We start from the raw sequence: 20,506 nt of genomic DNA, 5'->3' as shown, positions 1-20,506 counted from the left end.
CTCTGCACAGTGCTGAACCATGATAGCTCCATTGTAAAGTATTCAAAAATAATTAAATTGTATTTGGTGAAGGGTTTAGATGGTATTCAGGTTTCTGATTTCACAAAATCGAAAGCTGCTGCCTCACCCTGAACCTGTGGGTCAAAATCACTTCCTTTCTATGTCAGAATTTGTTGGTGCTGATAATGGTTGTGGCCCTCCTCAAGTGCCTGGTGACATCCAGGCTTGGCAGAAGTGCACAGACCAAACATGGACTGTGTTTGCAATCCAATATATTTCCTGGTGCTTCAACCAGGAAATATTAATTTATTATCCTTGATATTACCAGGGGGGAAAAAAAATTCTGTTTCCCAAATTTCAGCATCCTGGCTTCTTACCTGCAGCTGCAATACTTTCAGTCTATTTGCTCAACTAACCAAACATTGTTTGATTTGGAAAGGAAAATGAGCAGCAGATTGTCAAATTACATGATGTTTAATTGAAAATAAATAGTGCAGGTATTTTTCTTTCCCTTAAAATGGTCAGTTCTAGTGCTGATTTTGGAGGTCCTTCAATGCAGATTTAATTAGGGCTTGTGTGTAGTTTCAGGCAGTTGCTTTAACTGAGAGTTCCCTATTGCCTTTCTCTGTGACCAGGACTGGTCTCACCAGACCCCAGGATTTTGTATAGAGAAATCACTCAAAGACAAATATGAAATTATTTATATATTAGTCCTTATGTACTTAATTCAAAGCAGATAATAAAAAAATGCCCTAACTTAATTGACAGGTGTTTTTCCTAACTGTATCATGTGTTATACATGGATAGTGATATTTTAAGAGTAATTCTTCTCACAAGTAACATCATGCATGAATTTGTATCACTAATTTGTTGTGTGTTGCTGTTTGCAGTCACCTCAGTTGCTCTCTCCAACACCTACTGAGGTAATCCCCAGTGCCTTTGTTCTCCTATTCTGACCCATTTTGTGATGCATAAACCTGGTCATATTAATAACCAGCAGTGTCTGAAGTGTGGGGTTCACCCCTTGGCTCTACAGTGCATGGGGTTTATAATTCATGATTTTCAGAGTGTTACTTGTGTTCAATACATGCTCTGCTTCTGGACTGTCATCTGTATGCATCTGTCTCCACTGTCATCCATGTTTCTGCTTTCCAAAATAAAGGTTGTATGGTGGTCACTTCTTCAAGCTCTACTGAATAAATTATATTGGGAAATATGATTTATGTTCACATTTAAAGCTGCCAGTGTGAGCTGATTCAAATTAGTGCTCAGCATAGATTTCTCTTCTTTTGTTCTTCTCATTTTTTTATTCCACAAATAGTTGAACTACTTGTACTATTTGTGTGCACCTACTTTTAAATCATTTGCACATACCTGAACTTCTAGGTCTGTGTATTTTGATGTGCATTAATTAAGTTAGTCATTGTTTCAAGAAACATCACTTTGGAAACAGTGAAAGCATTTAATGTATTTTCCGAGATAGTAACTCAATTATATATCAGGGCTCTGGCTAATTTCTCCATTATCCCAATTTCATGTACAGCAAAATTTTGGTAATCATGGAGAATTAAGGACTTTAAGAACTGCTTAGCAGAGAATTTAACCAGTAGAGATGTAATTTATTTGATAATATAGAAATAAAAGCATGCTTCCTGTAATATTTGGTGACATGGACTAGGTTGACTGTTCCTTGCAGAGACAAAAGGTACACAAAGGTAAGGTCTGAAACAAATGAAAACTTGATGTTTTGTAATATTATAACAATATCCTTTAAATTTAGTTACCAACTGCCAATATTAAGTTCCAGAAGAGATACTGGTGTGGAGGTTGGGACTGCCATGATTTGTGTATACTCATTCCCATGTTATCCAGCTTCTCTGTGCTTGCTGTCTCTTTTTGAGCAATCTGTGATCAGGTGCTTGGGCATCATCATCTGTAAACTTGTCACCAGTTTTGTTGCAGGGATTTTTTGCTAGAGGAGAGTTCCACCGCGTCAAACAATTGGACACATGACAGACCATTAGCTGACACCCATATGATATTTAAATGTCATTACAAAACTTTGTGGAGCCATTGCAGTGCTGCTTGTAATTCTCTCCTCAAAGGTTAGAGTGGGTATTACACAATGTAGGTGCAGTGGGAAGGAAACATCTCGAGCTGGATGTTGAGAGGAGTTGGTGGCACAGTGCCTGCAGAACACTGCACGCTTGGGAAGGCGGCATCAGTTGTTCTTTGCTTTCTGTAAAACTACTTCTGAGCTTGATGTTAAAGCAATAATGCTGCTGACCACTGTTCCAAGCTGATTTTCCATTTTTGAAAATGTAGCTGGTAGGTCTGGGGTGACGTTGAAGGGACAGAGCATATCTTGTCCACAGGATAAACCTGATGATGTGAGAATATTGTACATCTCTACATCTCTGTAGAGTCAAGGATAGTCCCATAGGAGCCAAATTAATCTAAAGATGAATGTATGGATATAATTAAATTGTTCTGATAGGAATTTGGGAGATGATGGTAGGCCTAATAGGATATATGGTTTGCTTAAATGATAAATGATCCAGTGGGAATCACACAGATTCCTAAAGGCATCCACATATTCCTGATAAGTGAGTGACACTTCATACAGTGTAGGATATATTCATGCTTTTCTACTGGAACAGGAGAGGGGAAGCATTTTTTTGAGTATGACTTTCCATAAAGGAAAGGTTACATTGATTTGTTCTAACATGAACTTAAGCCAATTCTCACATGTCTTAAGGGGAAATTTGAATTTTGTTTTACAGCAAGTTTACACAAAGTCACTTCCCCATCTATTTCACTCAGTAGTGCTTTTACTGTTAAGAAGACCCTACTTGCAGACTGCAGTTGCAGTTTAACTAGCTGTTGAAAATCAGAGGCTTGGAGGGTGTGTGCATGGTTTTGACTGGTTGAAGCCAAGGGTTCAGTGGGAATTGGATTGTATGAATGGCTCTGCACAACTGTGCAGTATTAATGCTGATGTGTCAATATTGGGTTTCTTAGGGTAATGACCATGTTACAGGGTGGCACACTGGGCAATTTATACACTATCAGTTTCATGGTGTAGTGAAACCAGCAAATGCTGATGTTTGTGTTGTCTGCAACCATTATGCATCTATTCATATGGGTACAAAGTACCATAGTACTGTCATGCTGACCTGAGCTCATCTTCCACCCACTTTCATTTGTTCAGGAAGTTACACTGTCCTGAAGCAACACTTTTACAGCTGTTTTCAAATTAAATTCTAATTTTAAATTTATGTCTGTGCTGACTTTTCTGGCAACATGACCATTCTCTGGTACTTGTCAGAGCTCTTTCAGTCACTCTGCAGGTGGAGGTGCTGAAAGTCACCTCGTTTCATTAGGATTGCATGGCCTCTTAGGACAGCATTGACTCCCATCTACACAGCACAGAAACACATGAACTGGCATATTCTGCCTGTTTGAGAAGTTGCTTCCCTTCCCTAATAACATGTGTTTCCTCTCTTCCTCTAAGGGTGACCAAGATGACAGATCTTTCAAGCAGTACAGGACATCAAGTCCTAGCTCTGCTGGCTCCCTGGGCTATGGTCGATACACCCCCACCTCCCATTCTCCTCAGCATTACAGCAGACCAGGTAATCAAAAAGCAGCCTTTCCTATTCTCTGGATTTTTCCATTACTTTGTGTTATGTTGTAAGTAGAACTGCCTCCAGCAGTCAGGGGTTTAAGGTGGAATAGCAGTGCCTTGAAGGGATTTATTTATGGTGAAAAGTGAGTTCCATGGGGAGAAAGGAAACAAGTGCTTCAGGAATGTGCATCTAAGAAAACAAAACCAGGCATTTACGAAAAATTGATTCTGTGTAGACACAAGATAGGAGGGTTTAAGGGACTTAATCTTGGTCTCATCCTGCCTGAAGATACACAGTCAATCCACAGTTCTTCCAAGGTGTGGCACAGTAGCAGTGAATGCACACAAAGCCAGGAGGGTGATTGAGTGACCTTGTGTTACGTTCTTGTACCACAGGGTCATGGTTCTTGTCCCATCTCCACTGTGCAAGAGCTGGAAGAATGACTAATTCTGATGGCTGAATTTTGAAGGCCAAGTTGCTTTAGTTGAGAAGTTTACAGGGGGTTTTTGCAGCTTTGGGCTCTGGTGGCAGCTGTGTTGGTGCTCTTGTCACACAGACAGGAGGGATCATCTCATTTTGACCTTTGCATGGAAATGCTTTGCAAAACCCCATTTATATTCAGGCTCTGTACAGGGTTTTATCCTTGGAAATAATCAGTGAAGTTGCTCAAAATTAATTGTATGTTTTCTCTACTCCATCATTTAGGTGAAGAACACAGAGCATTTATATTTGTTTTTTGGTTGTCTTTTAATTCCATTGGGGATACATTATAATTCTAAACTAGTTTGGAAATATGCAAGTTCTTAATCTTTCCAGGGGAAATGAAGATTTTAGAGGTAACAGAAACAGTTTTTACAGGAATTGAATATTTGTACTACACAAATGGAAATGAGATGGAGTATAAAGAAATCTATTAGAGTGAATTAATCTCTGCTGAAGGTCTGGTAGCTGTCACACCTCATCTTAGTAGCACAATGTTAAAGCAAGGAGGAAAGGCAAAAGGAATTCCAAATAAAATTGAATGCTTTAAAATTTAGAAGATAATCTTTGTAATCACAATTTTTAATAATTGCCACTAATCCTCTAAACTGTGTTATCAGCACATTATTGCAGCAAAGCAGAGATGACTTGAGAGTATTTTTCAAGGTACTTAATCACATATGTAACTTTCAGAGCTCAAATAACTTCAGGATGTTTCTCCAAGTATTTAAATTAGCCATCACCCGAGTGCCCTGGTGCACTGTGAGCTAAATCCCACCAGTGTGCAGCACCAACAGTGAGAACTGGACCCACCGTGGCACAGTTCTCTGCAGAGACTAGGCTCTTCCCATTTCATTTCATTGGATCCATGATGAGCATTTCTCATTCCCTCTTGCAGCTTTTTAATATGCAGTTTTTCCCCTGAGTGCAGCCATGCCTTTTGTGGTGCCTTTTCTGGAATATTTTCTGATGCCTTACAGCATTTTGGGTGATGCCCTTTCTGTCTGTGGAAAGCCCCTGTCCCTTGGCCGACCCCATGGCATGGCCACTGGCATGTTTTTAGAAATAACCAGAGAAAGAGGAAGACTTAAATGTAAACTGTATGTTTTCTAAGCATCAGGAGGAAAATGTTCCTGAAAAAAAAGGATGGCATTGTAATTTGTGGCTTTCAGTAAGTGAACTAAATAGTTTATTTTCACTTACTCTCTGTTGCCCCCAGCTGGTACTCACAGTCTTGGTACCAGTAGCTGCATCTCCCTGCCCCAACACCCAAGCCTTACATCTACATTCAGACATCATTACATCCCTTTCTTCAAAGGTAAGGTCCAGGAATGCAAAACCGTGCTGTGATAATGTAGATTTATTCAGCTGTGTTTCACTTTTATGTCTGTGCAAGCATGGCTTCCACTTGGATAAAATTTGTCTTAATTTTGTGCAAATGCTTCCTTGATGTACTGTGTAAGTTTTACAAACTGAGTGGGTATGGGGTGTTTTATTTTTGCTTTTTCAGTGAGTGTTCAGTGTTTTTCAAAGGGATAGAGGGAAGGAATTAGCTTTTATAATGAAACTTGAGTAAGGGAAATATTTAAAAGTCTGTTCTAAAATACCTTTAGCCTTTTTGGTGATGCTAAATAGTGTAACAAGCTTACACATTTGATACAACATAGGATGATCAGTTATCTAAACTTCCAACCTACATTTAGCTATTCTTCATATTATTTGTAGCATTGCCAAAAATTATGACAGCTGGTTACATCAGTGCAGCTGCACTGACTCTCAATTAAGCTGTGCTATAGCTCATAAAACAGTAACTGAATCTGTTCTCCTTGCCATTAGTTTTTTTTTTTGCAGTGGATATTAACTTCTAGCAACCTCCATGTTGTGGATGAGACAGTGCCAAGAACCTTCGAGGCAAAGGCTTTTTCTTAGTCAGTTGGTTAAATGTCTGAGAGAGAAGGCATTCACCTACCACATTTGTCTTCCCCTGACTCTGTCTTCTCTAGTAACAGTATGAACTGTGAGGCCACATGAATGGCAAACACTTTCAGTGCCTGTTCCTTGACTCTCATATACTCTCTGACTAATAAAGTGAAACTGTTGTTCTTGAGGTTGTAACCAGTAAAGAAAAGGGAATGACCCTCTGCAGGAGACAGACTTGCACATTCAAGTGAGTAGCAGCTACTCATTGCCTTTGGAACAATAACTAATGCATCTTTTTTGGGCCCTGATGCTGCTCAAAGTCAGCTGAATTTCACTGGGATAAACAGGAACAGAATCAAGCTTGAAACATCAAAATATGACCCTTGAGAGACAATTTTGGAGGAAAGAGCTGATGAGGTTAAACTGTTTGTTGTTTTAGAGGCTACCTGCAAAGCTTCTTTCCACGACCAGAAGCAGTCAGCCTCCCACACATTTCTTGAAAGGCTGGCACAGTCCCTGGTATTCTCTGAGGCACTGCTTGAACTGGTTTTGTATCTGTCCTCTCATTTCGGATGGTATTATCCATCCTGCTGTACTAAGAGAAACTTCTTTGGTGTGCTGCAGCACACGATTTCAGTGTATGGAAAGCTCTTTCCCAGTCCTGTTGGCAGCTGCTTGGCAGCACTCCTGTGCCATTGAATTTCTGCTCAGTGCTACCTGCTGTTTTTCAGGGCAGCAGCAGTTATTAAGTGCTGCTGTTTGGATGAAGGAATCATCAAGTGGGAGCTCCTTGTCCCCAAATAATTATTAGTAATGTGATCAAAATTATAATATTTTGAAATTCTGAGGCACTTTTTTTGTCAAGGGGCTAAAATATTTTGCAGGCAGTACCATACAGTGCCTCACAGTGTTCCTGTGAGGCAGGTGAACCTTTTTATAATTTTCCTAAATAGGTAAGCCTGAGCCCTGCCAAGGTTGAATAGATTCTTCACTGGTTTACATTGAATTAATGTCTCTGTCCAAAATGAGTCAGAAGATTTGCTTCATCCTCTTAAAGGTCTCTAAATTCAGAGTTCCAGAATGTGGTTTTTTTCCTTATCTTAAGGAGCCTTTTGATGGTGTGGATGTGCTCTTTTATTCTCTTCAAAGTGGTTAGTGTGGTGTTGGAAGTGTGGGATTGTAGCAATAGTTGGTTTGTATCCAGACCAACCTTAATGCTGCCACTTCAGTTTTAAGTGAAATCCTGCTTCTTTTTTTTTTTAATTATAAGATCCAAAAATAATACACTGCTTTACTATACTAGAAGTAATCTTTTTAAAACCAGCACTCCACATATGTCATAAAAGAGATTCCTTTACACTTCCAGTAGACAGATACATTACTACTCTAGGGAAATTAAGACAAGCAAAATCTTCCTTTTGATCTCCGTGAGGTTGCTTCATATTCTTCCTGAGAATGACAGGGTTCATAATTTTTTCCAGTGACAAATATGATTACTAAGTTTCCTGTTCTTCCATCAGTGTTCTGCAGTCTCACTCCCATGAAGTGTGATGGGATGAGCTGTTATTTATCACAAAGGCAGATGATTTTTGTTTGTGCTCTTTTAAGGATTTTTGTCTTCAATATAAGTTCTGTGATAACCTCACTTCAATAAAGCTTCACAGTTCATGCTACTACAAGTGATAGGTGTGATATTCCAAGCACCTATGCTTGGTGTGGTAGTTCCTCTTGAGGTAATGGAGTCTTTGAGTGTCCTGAGCCCTGGTGAAACAAATGTTTCCTTAAAACATGGTGGAAATTATCTTTCCTTTCTAGTGCAGGAGCACAGCTTCCAAAGTCCTTTTATTTTTGGCTTTGAAAACTTGAAAAGAATTAGTCATCAAACTTCAAAAAATTTCTAATTTAGTGCACCATGGCAGAGATATTAAAAGGCCCTGTTTCGTGAGTAGGCTTGGACAGCTCCCTCATTTAACCAGTGGCATCTGTTTGTTCTTCAGTATTGAACTTAGACAGCTCTTACTGTAACTTATTGTAAAATTTCCCATCCTCACAGACAAGATAAAAGCTGATTAAGTAGGAGATATAAGCAATATTATACTTTTCCTGACAGTCCCTTGAAAATGGAGCATGGTCTCACAAAAATGAGCCCAGGTCAGCTGGCTCTGCACACACAGGGTTAAAAGCACAGCCTGCCCTGTCAGCAACCAGGAGACACAAGGAAGTTTTTGTGGTTTGCACTCAAGTTCAAAGTAAGCCTTCCCAGATTCCTTCCAAGTTAAACAACATCCAGGGAAGAGTTCAAGATTCTGGTTTTTTGCTCTTCACTGATCAGTAGAGAAGATCACAGCCTGTGGCTGCTTATGGCAGAAGGCAAACCCAAAAGTTTGAAAAATTGCTCTCTCTGGTAGTTGTCTTTTCTCTGAGAATTTATTTGAAGTTCTTCTTCAGTCTATACTAAGCAAACCTTGAAAGAGATAGTTTATTGGCAAAGTCTCATTTTAGAGATTTAAATTATAGCCTGGCTTAAGTGGCTGTCTGTAGTTCCTACTCATTAACTTTATACATGGGTCTTCAGTTTGCTTTATTATTAAACACTTACTTTTGTATGCAAAAAGTGAAATACAACTACTCACATGTTTATCTGAATCAGTGGCAGAATGAAAGTTCAAATGTACATCAGTTAGTATGAATGGAGTCCAAGAAAAACCTTTTCCATAATTTCATCCTTAATTCTTCCATTTTGAACAAGTTAGAGGTGATGGCTTTGCAAACTGCTCCACACAGATGATCCTTGAACTGAGCAATTTTTAGATTCCCTATCCCCTGGTACTTGCACTTATATCTTGTGTTCCTACGTGTTTATTCCTCTTAATTAATGCTTCCTCCTGATTCCTTGCTGACACTCTACCCTGTCTGAAAAATTACTTTCTGTGTGTGTACAATACCAGCACCTTGGGTCACTGCTCAATGAAGTGATTATTCATGCAGATCATACATGAATAGACATTTTAATAATATGCTAATTTTTAAGTAAATGAGGAATTAATACACTGTGGAAATTGCTTGAGAACTTTCATTTTCTGTTTAAATTACAAAACTCCAATAACGATATCCAATTTGAGTGAAGGACATTACAAAATTTTTAAGAATTTTGGAGGAATAATGAACCTTATTTTATTATCTACCAGTGACATTGAGGCTTCTTTTATTTAATAGGGATAGGCAGGAATCTGGGCAGCAAGCAGCAAAGAACGAGGGAATTCATAAATGTGGAGTGCAAACCTCTGCCCATTTTTTTCCATCCAAGAGCAAAGGGGGAATCAAGAAACTGAATGACTGTCTGGTTTCTTGTCTGAGGACTACTTGCCTGCAAGCTTGTGGTGATGCACGAGATTCTTAATAATTCCATAATGCTTTCTTAACATTTTGGAAGGACCATAGGCTCTCAGCACCTGTGGTTGGGATTTCAATCTCTCAGTGTCCCAGATTACACTTTTCCAACAAGAAATCACTGTTATTGGGTGGTTGCAGCTGAATAGCTTTTGAGTTTTAATTTTGGGTCTAGTGTGAACATGAAAGACACAAAGTCTAGGATGGATTAGTTAGTCTATTGTCATGAGGTAGAACAGCACGCTCTTCTGACCTCGTCTGTCCTGTCTCTGCTCCCACTGAGCTCGGTGGCACTGTCCCCTTGACCTCAGTGGTGCATGGCAAGGCTGGCTTTGGTGGCAGTGGGATGGCCATGCACCCACTGTGTGTCAGCAGAGACCACTCCACAGGCATGGCCCTGACAGCTCTGGTAACCCAGGAGCTCTGTGGTTATCAAACTTCCCCTTCATGAAGGCAGACCTGTTGCAGATGTAATGCCCTGAGCTGCTGCACTTTCTTTACCCCAGAGAAACTTGCTACACCATCATCATTACCAGCCGTTAAATTTGTGCTTCATCCACACTAAAACAATAACAGCAGATTAACAGTCATTTGATGTAAGAATAAATGTCATGTTTGCTTCCAGTTGCTTAACAGTGCTGTAAACTAAAAGGATTTTACAAGTCCCAAAAAAGTAGAGCTTTACTTTTTTGTTTGCCAAGCAGCACTATAATGCCATAGAGTGTCCTTTAGGGAAATAAGCCAAGAGGAGATGAATGGCACCTAATAAGCATTTGGAAAAAGAAGTGGAAAAATTAATATGGAAAAATCCTATGTGTATCTTGAAATTTGGTGAAGTGACTATGGCATTATAGATCCATGACTTGATAATCCAACCTTGTTTGCATAAAAATGCTGTGGCATGTTACCTGTGGGAAAAGTTTGCAATTGAAAGCCGAATTTCAACATCTCTTTTTGTCACTGATATATGCAGGATTTTTTGACTTAACCATAATGTTGATATTTTGGTCTCGTCCTGCTTTGAGATAATTTGAACACTACTGAATTGTGCATTACTAGTTTCAGGGGCAGGCTATGAGCCATAGCATTTAACTTTTAAAAAACTTGATCAATAGATTATTCAGTTAAGGCTATGCAAAACACATTGCAAGATTCTGGATGTTCTTATCCTTCGATTTTCTTTTTTAAAGCATTATTAAAAGAGAAGTTTTCACTTCAAAGTAGGACATCTTAATCTGATATCTATCAGATAGTAATTTTTTATGAGGTGTTAGGAGTCTGAGCCAATATACTATGCTGAAAAAGAATGGGTTTTACAAAAACATATATTTAAAACTGTTGGATTAACAAGTCATTCTGAACAAGCTTTTATGCTTGAAATACTCTACTTTGCTTTCCATTTTTCTTTTATCTGCTTTCTTTGCTCTTCCCCTTGGAGGCAGTGAAAGTGGTCGGAGCACTCCAAGCTTATCCATGTACTCTGACAGCAAATCTTCACCTTCTGTCTATCAGCAGGCTCCTAGGCATTTCCATATTCCAGGTAGGCATTAACTGCTTAGCTTTTGATCTTCAATTTCTAGCACCTGTTTGTTCTCCTCTGAATGTAATTTTTTTTTTTTTGGCATTGATTTGTGAATTTCAAAGTGCAGAAAAAGAAAATGTCTGCTAAGTGAATATCTGTTGTTAAACTTCATTTCAAAAATAAAAGAAAGCTGTGTGCTCATGTACCTATATGTTAAAAAAATTGCTTTACAGAAAGAACAGATGTTACCAACAGTACGAAGTTACAGCAGCACTGGGTTTGTGGCTGAACTAGATGATCTTAGACGTCTTAATGATTCTAAGATCCTATGATCTATAGTGCCATAACTGCATAGATGTATTGAATTTGTGTGCAGGAGGAATGACTGAAGGGGTTTTTGTTGTTTGGTTGGGTTTTTTCTTATCAGTCTATTATCTGAATTTAAGTAATAGTAACATAAACTTCAAAAGAAGCTGGAAGAGTTCAGAACTGCAGGAGGTTCATTGTGGCAATCTTTGTATATGTACTCTACTGTTTTCAAGTTCCATGAACAAGCACATTAAACTTACATCCACACCGTTTAGCTTTTTGATTGCTAAACACATCTACTTCCTCACTGTAATCCTTTGTTTATTCACATTTAGCTGCTGTGGTTAATGTTTCTGTAAACAGAACACAATTAGGAATTCTGTCTGCTCAAGTCCATAGTACTGAGTAAAGCTGATGTCTGTACAATATGATTTAGGAACCCTAGACTGTGGCTCTGAGTGCTTCCAGAAAATTCCTGGAAGGCCAAGTTAGCTATACGATTCTAAGTAAAGACAAATTATAGGATTTCCTAAAACATTTACAGTATAAACATTCGTACCTGAACATGTTCACTTTATTTATAAATAATGGAGAAAATCCTTTTCCAAGTGTGACAGTTGTAGTAGTCTGTTGTACTCCTACATGAATTTTCACTAGTGGCAAGTGTGCCAGTTTCTTTTTTGCTGATTATGAAGTATATACTGGTAGTGCAGATGAAACCACCTACTTGTCACCAAATGGATGCCACTGAAGTTGTCTTAGAGCATTTTGAGGGACTTGGAGGGATTATGTTGCATAGGTAGGTATAAAGGTTTTCAGCATATGATGGATAAAGTTCCATTCTCTTTCAATAACCAATGAATGGCAAACCACTGAAAAAAGCAGTTTTTGCTGAAGTTTTTACATTGTTACTGTTGCTAAGAGGAGACAAGAACAGCGTGGTCTGAACTGCTTGCTTACTCTTTCACTCTTTCCTTTCTCTTTCCTCTTCCTCAGACACTGGTGCAAAAGATAACATCTATAGGAAACCTCCTATCTACAAACAGCATGGTACAGTCTGCTTTTCTCTGTTGCTGTTTTCTCTATGTGTCTTTGCAAAAAATGTGTATTGACCCCCAAATTCGTTTGCTATAGTCTTTGCTGAATTTAAGTAATAGTAAATTAAGTAAATTTCATTATGTCCCTATAACCTCAAATAGAAAAGGAGAAGAAGTGACATGAAAATTAAATAGCATTTGGTATAACATGATGTTCAAGGATACAGTAAGTTCTCGAAAACTGGGAGATATGGGAAAAATGGGATGCTGGTATTTTATATGTTGTGATGATTCAGAGCTGATAATGAGTGCCACATAAAGTGCTGTGCTATGCCCTGACTGCTGTTCCATGCTATGTTTGCCCTCTCCTGCCTCTCTGTGCCTGCTCCTCAATATAAATCATTAGACACAACTTCTTAGGCTGAGAAAAAAAAAAAGGAAAACAGCTAAAAAAGTTTAATATTATAATAGTGTTTGGAAAAATCATGAACAAATGCAAAGTAACATTTAGTTATTAGTCATTTAGTGTAAGTCAGCATAGTTTTTCTCATTTACAGAAGCTGATGATAGGACTCTGATATCCTGTATCCTGGCTGTGTAATTTATTTTATAGATTGGGTTTGCAAAGGGGATTCTAAGCAACAGCTTTATATTTGCAGGCTGGGCATTTTTATGTCAGTTTGCTGTCTGTTGAAGTCTGGATTATGTCAGTTTTGCACTGCTGTATGGAGTTGTGGTCATAATCACTGAAGTGAGCAGAGAATTAAACTAGCAAGTCAGCAATCTCAATAAGTTAACAAGAATCTATGATTTTAACTTTCTTTCCTAGATTATAGATGTTCTGAAAGATTGTGCTGGAAATATGGGGTTTTTTTCTACCAGAGGACAAAACATAATTTAACTAAAAAAAACCCTAAAACCATAAAATACAGCAACAACAACAACAACAAAAATCAATAAACTTCCCTTCCAATAAAAATAGTACAAATGAAAATCAAATTTTAAAATATTTATCTTTTGTTCTTGATTGACTCCCAGCTAAAGCATGAACACATGAGCAGCTGATGATTCAGCTCCTCAATGGAGGGACACTGAACTAATTCATGCTGAAAAGGAGCCAGAGAACATTCCTTTGTTGAGGAGACCAAGTTTGAACAAACAAGCACAAAAATGTTCTTTAAAACAAGAAGTGCAAGAAGCTCTTCCAAAACATTTGGCTTTAAAAGGTTTTAGTTACATCAGCACCCAACAGATTTGCTGTAGCCACAGCTTCTGTGTTTCTATTATAAACAACCAACTTCAGAATGAGAAAAAGGTGGTGGAAGAATGGAACATGCACGAGATCAGGCTCAGAGCTGGGGTTGGAAAGTGGAGAGTGAAGGAGCCTGCATGGTTGTGTGTGTGTTTTTGGGTTTTGTATTTGAACATCATTCCAAGTTACTAAAAAAGTTTTGAAATCACATTGGGATTCATGGCAGAACCAAGTATCCCTTGCAGTGGTGAAGCTAATGCTCAGTACTGATGAAATTGAGGGCCCTTGGATTTATCTGCCAGCAATGTGATATATGAAGCCTTCTAAGGAGCTTGGGAGGGGCTGGCCTTCATGGCCCTCACTGATTTTGGCTGTAAATTCTCTGCATCTCTTTGAAGTCAGATGCTCTCAAGATCTTGTGGCGGTTTCTTGACATTTCTGAATAGAAATCTTGAATCAAGCATGGGGTGTTTTTCCTTTGAAAACATCAATGTCTTGAAACAAAAATAAAAATTTCCAAAAATGCATCAGACCCTCTATATGGATTTCTGATTTAATGAGAGCAAGATCTGTACACATAACCTGGAATAACTTCTCGACTTGCAGTTTAGAGTGTGTTCCTAAAATATCTGTGAACCAGGTTTAGGTCCTTCTTGCAGTGTAGGGACTTTATTCATATTTGAATATTCCTTCCCATTTTATTCCTCAGAGAAGCAACTTCCCATCTTGGGAAAATACCCTTGTCAGGATGCTGTGAGATAACTGTGAAAACCTTTTTCATAATGCTGTTCCTATATTCTAACCCAGTTTTTTTTCCCTCCCCCCACACTAACTTGAAGTGGGGGGAAGCAGCCAAACCCTCTACAGTTCCAGATTTTCACCTCTAACCTACAGATATTTTCCTTATGGCAGTTTGTCATTTTTTAGTTACCACCTCCTCAGCAAAACCAGTCAAGGTCTGGATGTGAGCTGTACAGTGGCACCAGAAATTGCATCAGAATAACACTGAAATGCTTTTGGTGGTGGCCTTTTGCTTGTGTTGTTTAGACACAGGGCAGATCCTCTGCAGACATGGTGGCTGGGGAACTGGAGAGGGCAGAGTTTTTCCCAACTTGCTGGGAGTTTTTCAGCACTTCTAATGGTGCAATTTAATCTCCTCTCCATCTCTGTCTCTAAGAATCTCATCTGAGCCTTAACTTCAGTGTTATCATACTCTTTCTCTTAATAATAATTATGTTTTCTGTCTACACTGCATTGCACAGGGCCTTGTTTTCAGGCATTGCAGACACGCCCCCTGTCACATTCATTTCTCATAAGCTTAAAGTTATGCTGTAGTCCTTCCAACATTCCAGTTTTGCACCATTAAAACTCTCCCCTAACTACCCAGAGGGATACAAAGGCAAGTAGGGCTCAAATTTTAAGAACTTACCTGAAATTGTGTGAAATTTGGCACAAAACTTTCTGTAAGATCCTCGAGTGTAACTTGTTGTCTGGAACAATACCCTGGGAAATAAAAGACAAGGTAAAACACACTGGAGGGTTGAAAACTATCTAATTAAGAGCTTTGAGGTTTTCGGTTTTCTTCTCAGCAAGTTGGAAAATTACAAGGAAATAACCCAGTGATAAAACATCAGCAACTTTTTTTGGGAAACATTCTTTAAGAGGACAGTACGGGCAGAAGAGGAAAATACAGTCATAAAAATTGGTTGGTCAAGAATTTTGAATTTTAGAGTCTGACACATTCTCTCTTGCATATTTTATAAAGAGGCAATGCCAAGTTTGTTCATAATTTTCTTTACCATGATTGTCTGCACTCTTTGGGATCCCAGGAGATCCAGGTGTCCTGACTACAAAATATCTGTGTTATTACTTGTACTTTCATGGTCATTGTAACACAGAAGGGAGAATTGGCTTCCCTGTAAATGGTGGCCATAGAAATTTGTCCCTAAGCTGTGATGTATAATTTTTTTTCCCTACCAATCAGTTCCCAAAAGTTCAAAATGCAAGTTTAAAATCCAGCAGGAATAGATTCTCTAAATTCACTGTATGCATGAAGAATAAGTATTACTGTAAAACTTTCAAAATTATTTCAGTTAATTATGTGAAACCATAGCTGTGTACATCAAATTTTCTGTCAAACTCTATTTTTTTAATTGATTTTTCTCCCCCTCTTAAAAATATTCAGAACATAACTACAGTCAAAACAGAAGACAAAAAAATAAGATGCATTCTGTTCAATTTTTTAAAATTAATTTAATCTTATAGCAGCAAGAAGATCCGATGGGGAGGATGGAAGCTTGGATCAGGACAGCAAGAAGGTAATGATCAGAAAGAACGAAAAGAAATATTGATCATTCTTGAAGCAACTGGTTTTTAAAACACATTCATATATAAAGGTATTATTTTAAAGAATTGAAATAATCATTACTACTTTTAGGTCTTCTGAAAAGACATAGAAAAGCTTAATCTCTCACCCAAAGGGTTTAGAATGTACATTCTATGTCAGTGTGTTTGCGGGTTTTAGGACAAGAGAAGAGATTTCTCTCACCCAAAGGGTTTAGAATGTACATTCTATGTCAGTGTGTTTGTGGGTTTTAGGACAAGAGAGGAGATTAATCTGACTCTATATTTCTTACAAGGTTGATTTATTATATTATTATATGATATTATATTAAAAAATGTTATACTAAGGCTGTATTAAACTATATAGAGAAAGGAATACATCAGAAGGCTAAGAAAGGAATGAATAATAAAATCCTGTGCAGACAAGAGTCCTGACATAGCCAGACTGGGACTAGTCATCAAGTAAAAACAATTCACATGAAACCAATCAAAGATGTACCTGCCACATTCCAAAGCATCAGATAATTATTATTTACATTTCTTTTCTGAGGCTTCTCAGCTTCTCAGGAGAAAAATCCTGGCGAAGGGATTTTTCATAAGAATATCATGGTGACAGTTCTACAGTAAAGAGAAGGAGTGATATTGAGATTAAGAGCAATAAACTATGGATTTTCACTGGGTCTCAACATGAACATTGGTGATTCAGCTAATCCTGCAGACATAGGGTGCATATCAACCTAGAAGAAAAATGTCAAGAGCAGATTAATTATGAGAAAATTACACAGGGCATGTTCTGAAGTGGGGCACAGTGGGAGGCTTCTTGAACAGAGAAACTATCACCAGCCCGGATGAAAATTAAAAGTTTCTGGTAGCTGTGATGTCTAATTGACCATACAGTCAGCTTTTATAATCTGATAAAGGATGGCACAAGCTGCGGTGAGCATTAACAGACACGCAGCTCACGAGGCATGTGAGACAGCCGAGGTAGGAGAACTGCCTGCAGGTGTTAAATCCTGTATCTCATAACAGGCTTTTCCTCCCTGCAGCTGAAGAGCAGCTGGCTGATCCTGAAGGGGGATCTGGACACCAGAACCAACTCGCCGGATTCGGAGACGCGCTCGCTGTCGCTCACGGCGGGCAGCGACAGGGCGCAGGAGGGCACGGCCGCGCCGTGCTGCCGTGAGTGCTGCTGGGGCACGGGGGTCCCCACGCTCACTGCTCCCCGGCTGCCTTTGTGCTTCATCTCTGACAGAGCCACACCATCTGTCTGTCTGTCGTGCCGTGGCTTGTGAGCGTTCAGTGCCTCCAGACTTCGATGGTGAAACCGTTGATGGTTTCTTATTAGTGAAGGGAGCAGCACTGCCTGTGTAAATGAACTGCAGAGAGCAGAGATTCCTTAGCACAAAAAGCCACTCCTCATAAAAGTGCCCATTTATTATATGATACCTATTTTCAGTAGACAGAACGGCAGTATCAAGCAGATTTTTCATTTGTGCTAATTAGTCCTTGACACAAACTATGTATTTTGAATACTGATGGAGCCATTCCTTCTCTATCATGATACACATAAAGATTTCCTTGCTCCCGAGATTAATTTAGGCAAATTGTTTTGTTATCACTCTCAGTTGTAAGGTCACAGAAATATTCCAGGTGGAATATTCTGTAACTGAATTCTGGCCCATGCTAGCTGTCAGGACCAAAAGCATGTTCTACACATTTCTTATTACACATTTCAACAAGTCAGAAGCATTACTATTGGGCCTGAATTTTAAGTTACATACATGACAAAAAAGAAGTTTAATGAATTTTAAGAAATAACTGGGACGTTCCTCTCCTTGCCTCCTCCACTTTACCCCATGCAGCAGTAGCAGGTCATCCAGGGTAAACTAGCTGGGGAAGCAGTTTTCCAAAAGAATGCACCCAATGCAAGCATGTCTGGCAGCAGGGCTAGGATGTCAGTGTTGTGGGCATTTTGGTAATGTGATAGTTGGCTCCATCAACTTATATTAAGGAAATTATGGCTTAGCTGTGCAAGGAAGAGGGAAAACAGATGCTATGAAGTCTGTCACAAGGCTGTAACAAGATAAAGAAGAAAACTTATTTTAGATCATCAGTCTCACTGGTCTAGCTTAAAGGAATTTGATAACTTAATCCTCACTAGAAATCACAAACATGTGCACAAGGTGCACTGCAGGATTCCCTGTGCAGGGGAAACCAAGTCTGACCACCTCACACACTTAACATCTGTAAATTGTACCCCATGAATGAGCACCTTTGAAACCTTTCATTGTCATACACACATGGGGTATGTCTGGAAGCTTTATGGAGTAGAGCTGATGCTCTTCTACACATGTTTTGAGAGACCAGTCCTTAAATGCAGATTTTAAGCAGGGAGAAGTACGTAGAACATCAAGAACTGCAAGAACTGTTATACAGGAACAACATATGGTGTTAGTTTTTTCCCCTGAGAATGTTGCTCTACCTGTCACTCTGATATACTAGCACTTCTTTAATATTTTTTATTATCTTGGGAATGTGGAACTATAAACTAGAAATTCAATAGATAATTCACACCTCTGTGTCAGGGTCAATATCCCATTTGTGCCAATATAGGTTCTCTAGTTCATTTTCCATTGCTTTTTATCAGCATTTCTCTGTCCCTCATGAAAGTTGACTGCATTACCCAGTTAGCAGCTACACAGAAATGAAATTGAGGAAGTTTTATCTTCCTGAAATTTACACTTTTCCTTTCCTTATGCTTTTATTCACTTACCTGACTGTTTTAATACCTGTGGACATCCTAATTCCTTCTCTATTCAGTGTTTCCCTATTTAGTTCTGATTATTTATAGTCTTTATTGGCCACAGAAGAGTAGCATCTCTACCTCTAGCACTTCTGCTTGAGAAGTCTGACTTTCAGCCCTGTGCCTGTGGCATAGTCAGTGACTAGCAGAGAAAATAAACGTGTTAGGTGTAGGTTTGGTGCCAGGTGGTTACATGCAGAGTGGAGGAAGTTAGCAGGCTGTGAATTGGTAGTGATGTTTTCAGATACACTGAGCAAAAGCCCTGCATTTTTCTGTCCTGCCTCTGAACAAACTGGAAGAGGGTTGTTTTGCTCTAGAAGAAATTTTGCCACATTACATTACTTAAATGCCCAGGAGGACACAACTAACAACACATCACATCAGTGTGAGGCTTGTGTGATCAACAGGCAGGAGTGGAGCTTGCATCTCCTTACATCCACCTGTGAAATAGGTCTTGTTTCTGTATATGTGGATGTATAATAGCTAATCATTTACCATAATTCATGATTTTAAGTGTTGTGTATTTAGGAAAGCAGGCATCTAGGAAGGCTCTTGATGTGTCCATGGTGTGCTGAGAGGTGAATGTCGTAGTGGACAAAACAGGACATACCCCTGCAGAGGGTAGCTGATGTTCAGACAGTGTTTAATCACAGAGGAAGGTATCTGGATCAGCGGCTCCCAGTGCTGTGTTTCGGGCCGTTCGGGCTCAGTTCTGCGCTCCGCTTCTCCGGGCGGCCACGCGGTGGCGCCGCGGCTGCGGCTCCGCCCGGCAGCTCCGGGAGAGCTCGGGAGCAGCTCCGGGGCAGCTCCGGGAGAGCTCCGGGAGAGCTCCGGGAGAGCTCGGGAGCAGCTCCGGGAGAGCTCCGGAGAGCTCGGGAGCAGCTCCGGGAGAGCTCCGGGAGAGCCCCGGGGCAGCTCCGGGAGAGCTCCGGGACAGCTCCGGGGCAGCTCCGGGGCAGCTCCGGGAGAGCTCCGGGAGAGCTCGGGAGCAGCTCCGGGGCAGCTCCGGGGCAGCTCCGGGAGAGCTCCGGGGCAGCTCCGGGAGAGCTCCGGGAGAGCTCCGGGAGAGCTCGGGAGCAGCTCCGGGAGAGCTCCGGAGAGCTCGGGAGCAGCTCCGGGAGAGCTCCGGGAGAGCCCCGGGGCAGCTCCGGGAGAGCTCCGGGACAGCTCCGGGGCAGCTCCGGGGCAGCTCCGGGAGAGCTCCGGGAGAGCTCGGGAGCAGCTCCGGGGCAGCTCCGGGAGAGCTCCGGGGCAGCTCCGGGAGAGCTCCGGGGCAGCTCAGGGACAGCTCCGGGATAGCTCCGGGGCAGCTCCGGGAGAGCCCCGGGGCAGCTCCGGGGCAGCTCCGCGCCTGCCTGGCTCTGCTGCTAGCACCCCTTTACCTTGGGGCAGTGTTCCTCGGTGGCCGAGTGTTATTTAGCGTCAGAACAAACCTCACTCGCCCATCTTCTCTGTAGCCAAAAGGTTGATCTGCACGCTGATGTCCATTACAGTTTCCCAATACTTACATGACAGCTTTGTTGCAGGTACAGGCATTCTGTTGCACAGGTATTATTTTACTCTTTGCTCTCTGCTGGCACTACCATTCACATAACAGACAATTATAAGGTTTCTGTTTCGTTATTTTTTCCTCTGTTAAATATAAAAACTGTAGTTGCCCTTATCTAATGGTAGGAGGTATTTGGCTTGCAATTCAGTGTGAGCCTGTTGCTCCCTGTTTAAGTACATTAAGTGCTTTGAATTTTTTTTTCCATCTTTTTTTTTTTTTTTCTATCATGCCAGTGATTCACTGGCCTACCCTTACTCCTTTAGTTTTTCATC

General features: G+C 40.2%; 1 protein-coding gene across 8 annotated transcripts in view; it reads left to right on the top strand.

Moving 5' to 3' along the window:
• Window positions 1-20,506, top strand: part of ABLIM2 (actin binding LIM protein family member 2) — a 130,460-nt gene that overhangs the window by 91,282 nt on the left and 18,672 nt on the right. For 4 of the 8 annotated variants that reach the window (XM_039728838.1, XM_039728836.1, XM_039728833.1 and 1 more), the window contains 6 exons: window positions 3,515-3,635; window positions 5,329-5,427; window positions 10,858-10,959; window positions 12,247-12,300; window positions 15,805-15,857; window positions 16,929-17,061. In XM_039728838.1, coding sequence (XP_039584772.1) covers window positions 3,515-3,635; window positions 5,329-5,427; window positions 10,858-10,959; window positions 12,247-12,300; window positions 15,805-15,857; window positions 16,929-17,061 — 562 coding nt within the window. The remainder of the gene's footprint in view (window positions 1-3,514; window positions 3,636-5,328; window positions 5,428-10,857; window positions 10,960-12,246; window positions 12,301-15,804; window positions 15,858-16,928; window positions 17,062-20,506) is intronic. The other 4 variants (XM_039728837.1, XM_039728841.1, XM_039728840.1 and 1 more) reach the window with 2 other exon arrangements.

Source organism: Passer montanus, unplaced genomic scaffold, assembly GCF_014805655.1.
Source record: "Passer montanus isolate IOZ18808 unplaced genomic scaffold, ASM1480565v1 scaffold67, whole genome shotgun sequence".
In the NCBI taxonomy this organism is placed as follows: Eukaryota; Metazoa; Chordata; class Aves; order Passeriformes; family Passeridae; genus Passer; species Passer montanus.
Note: the sequence above shows the minus strand (reverse complement) of the source record. Positions and strands in the feature narration are given on the sequence as shown.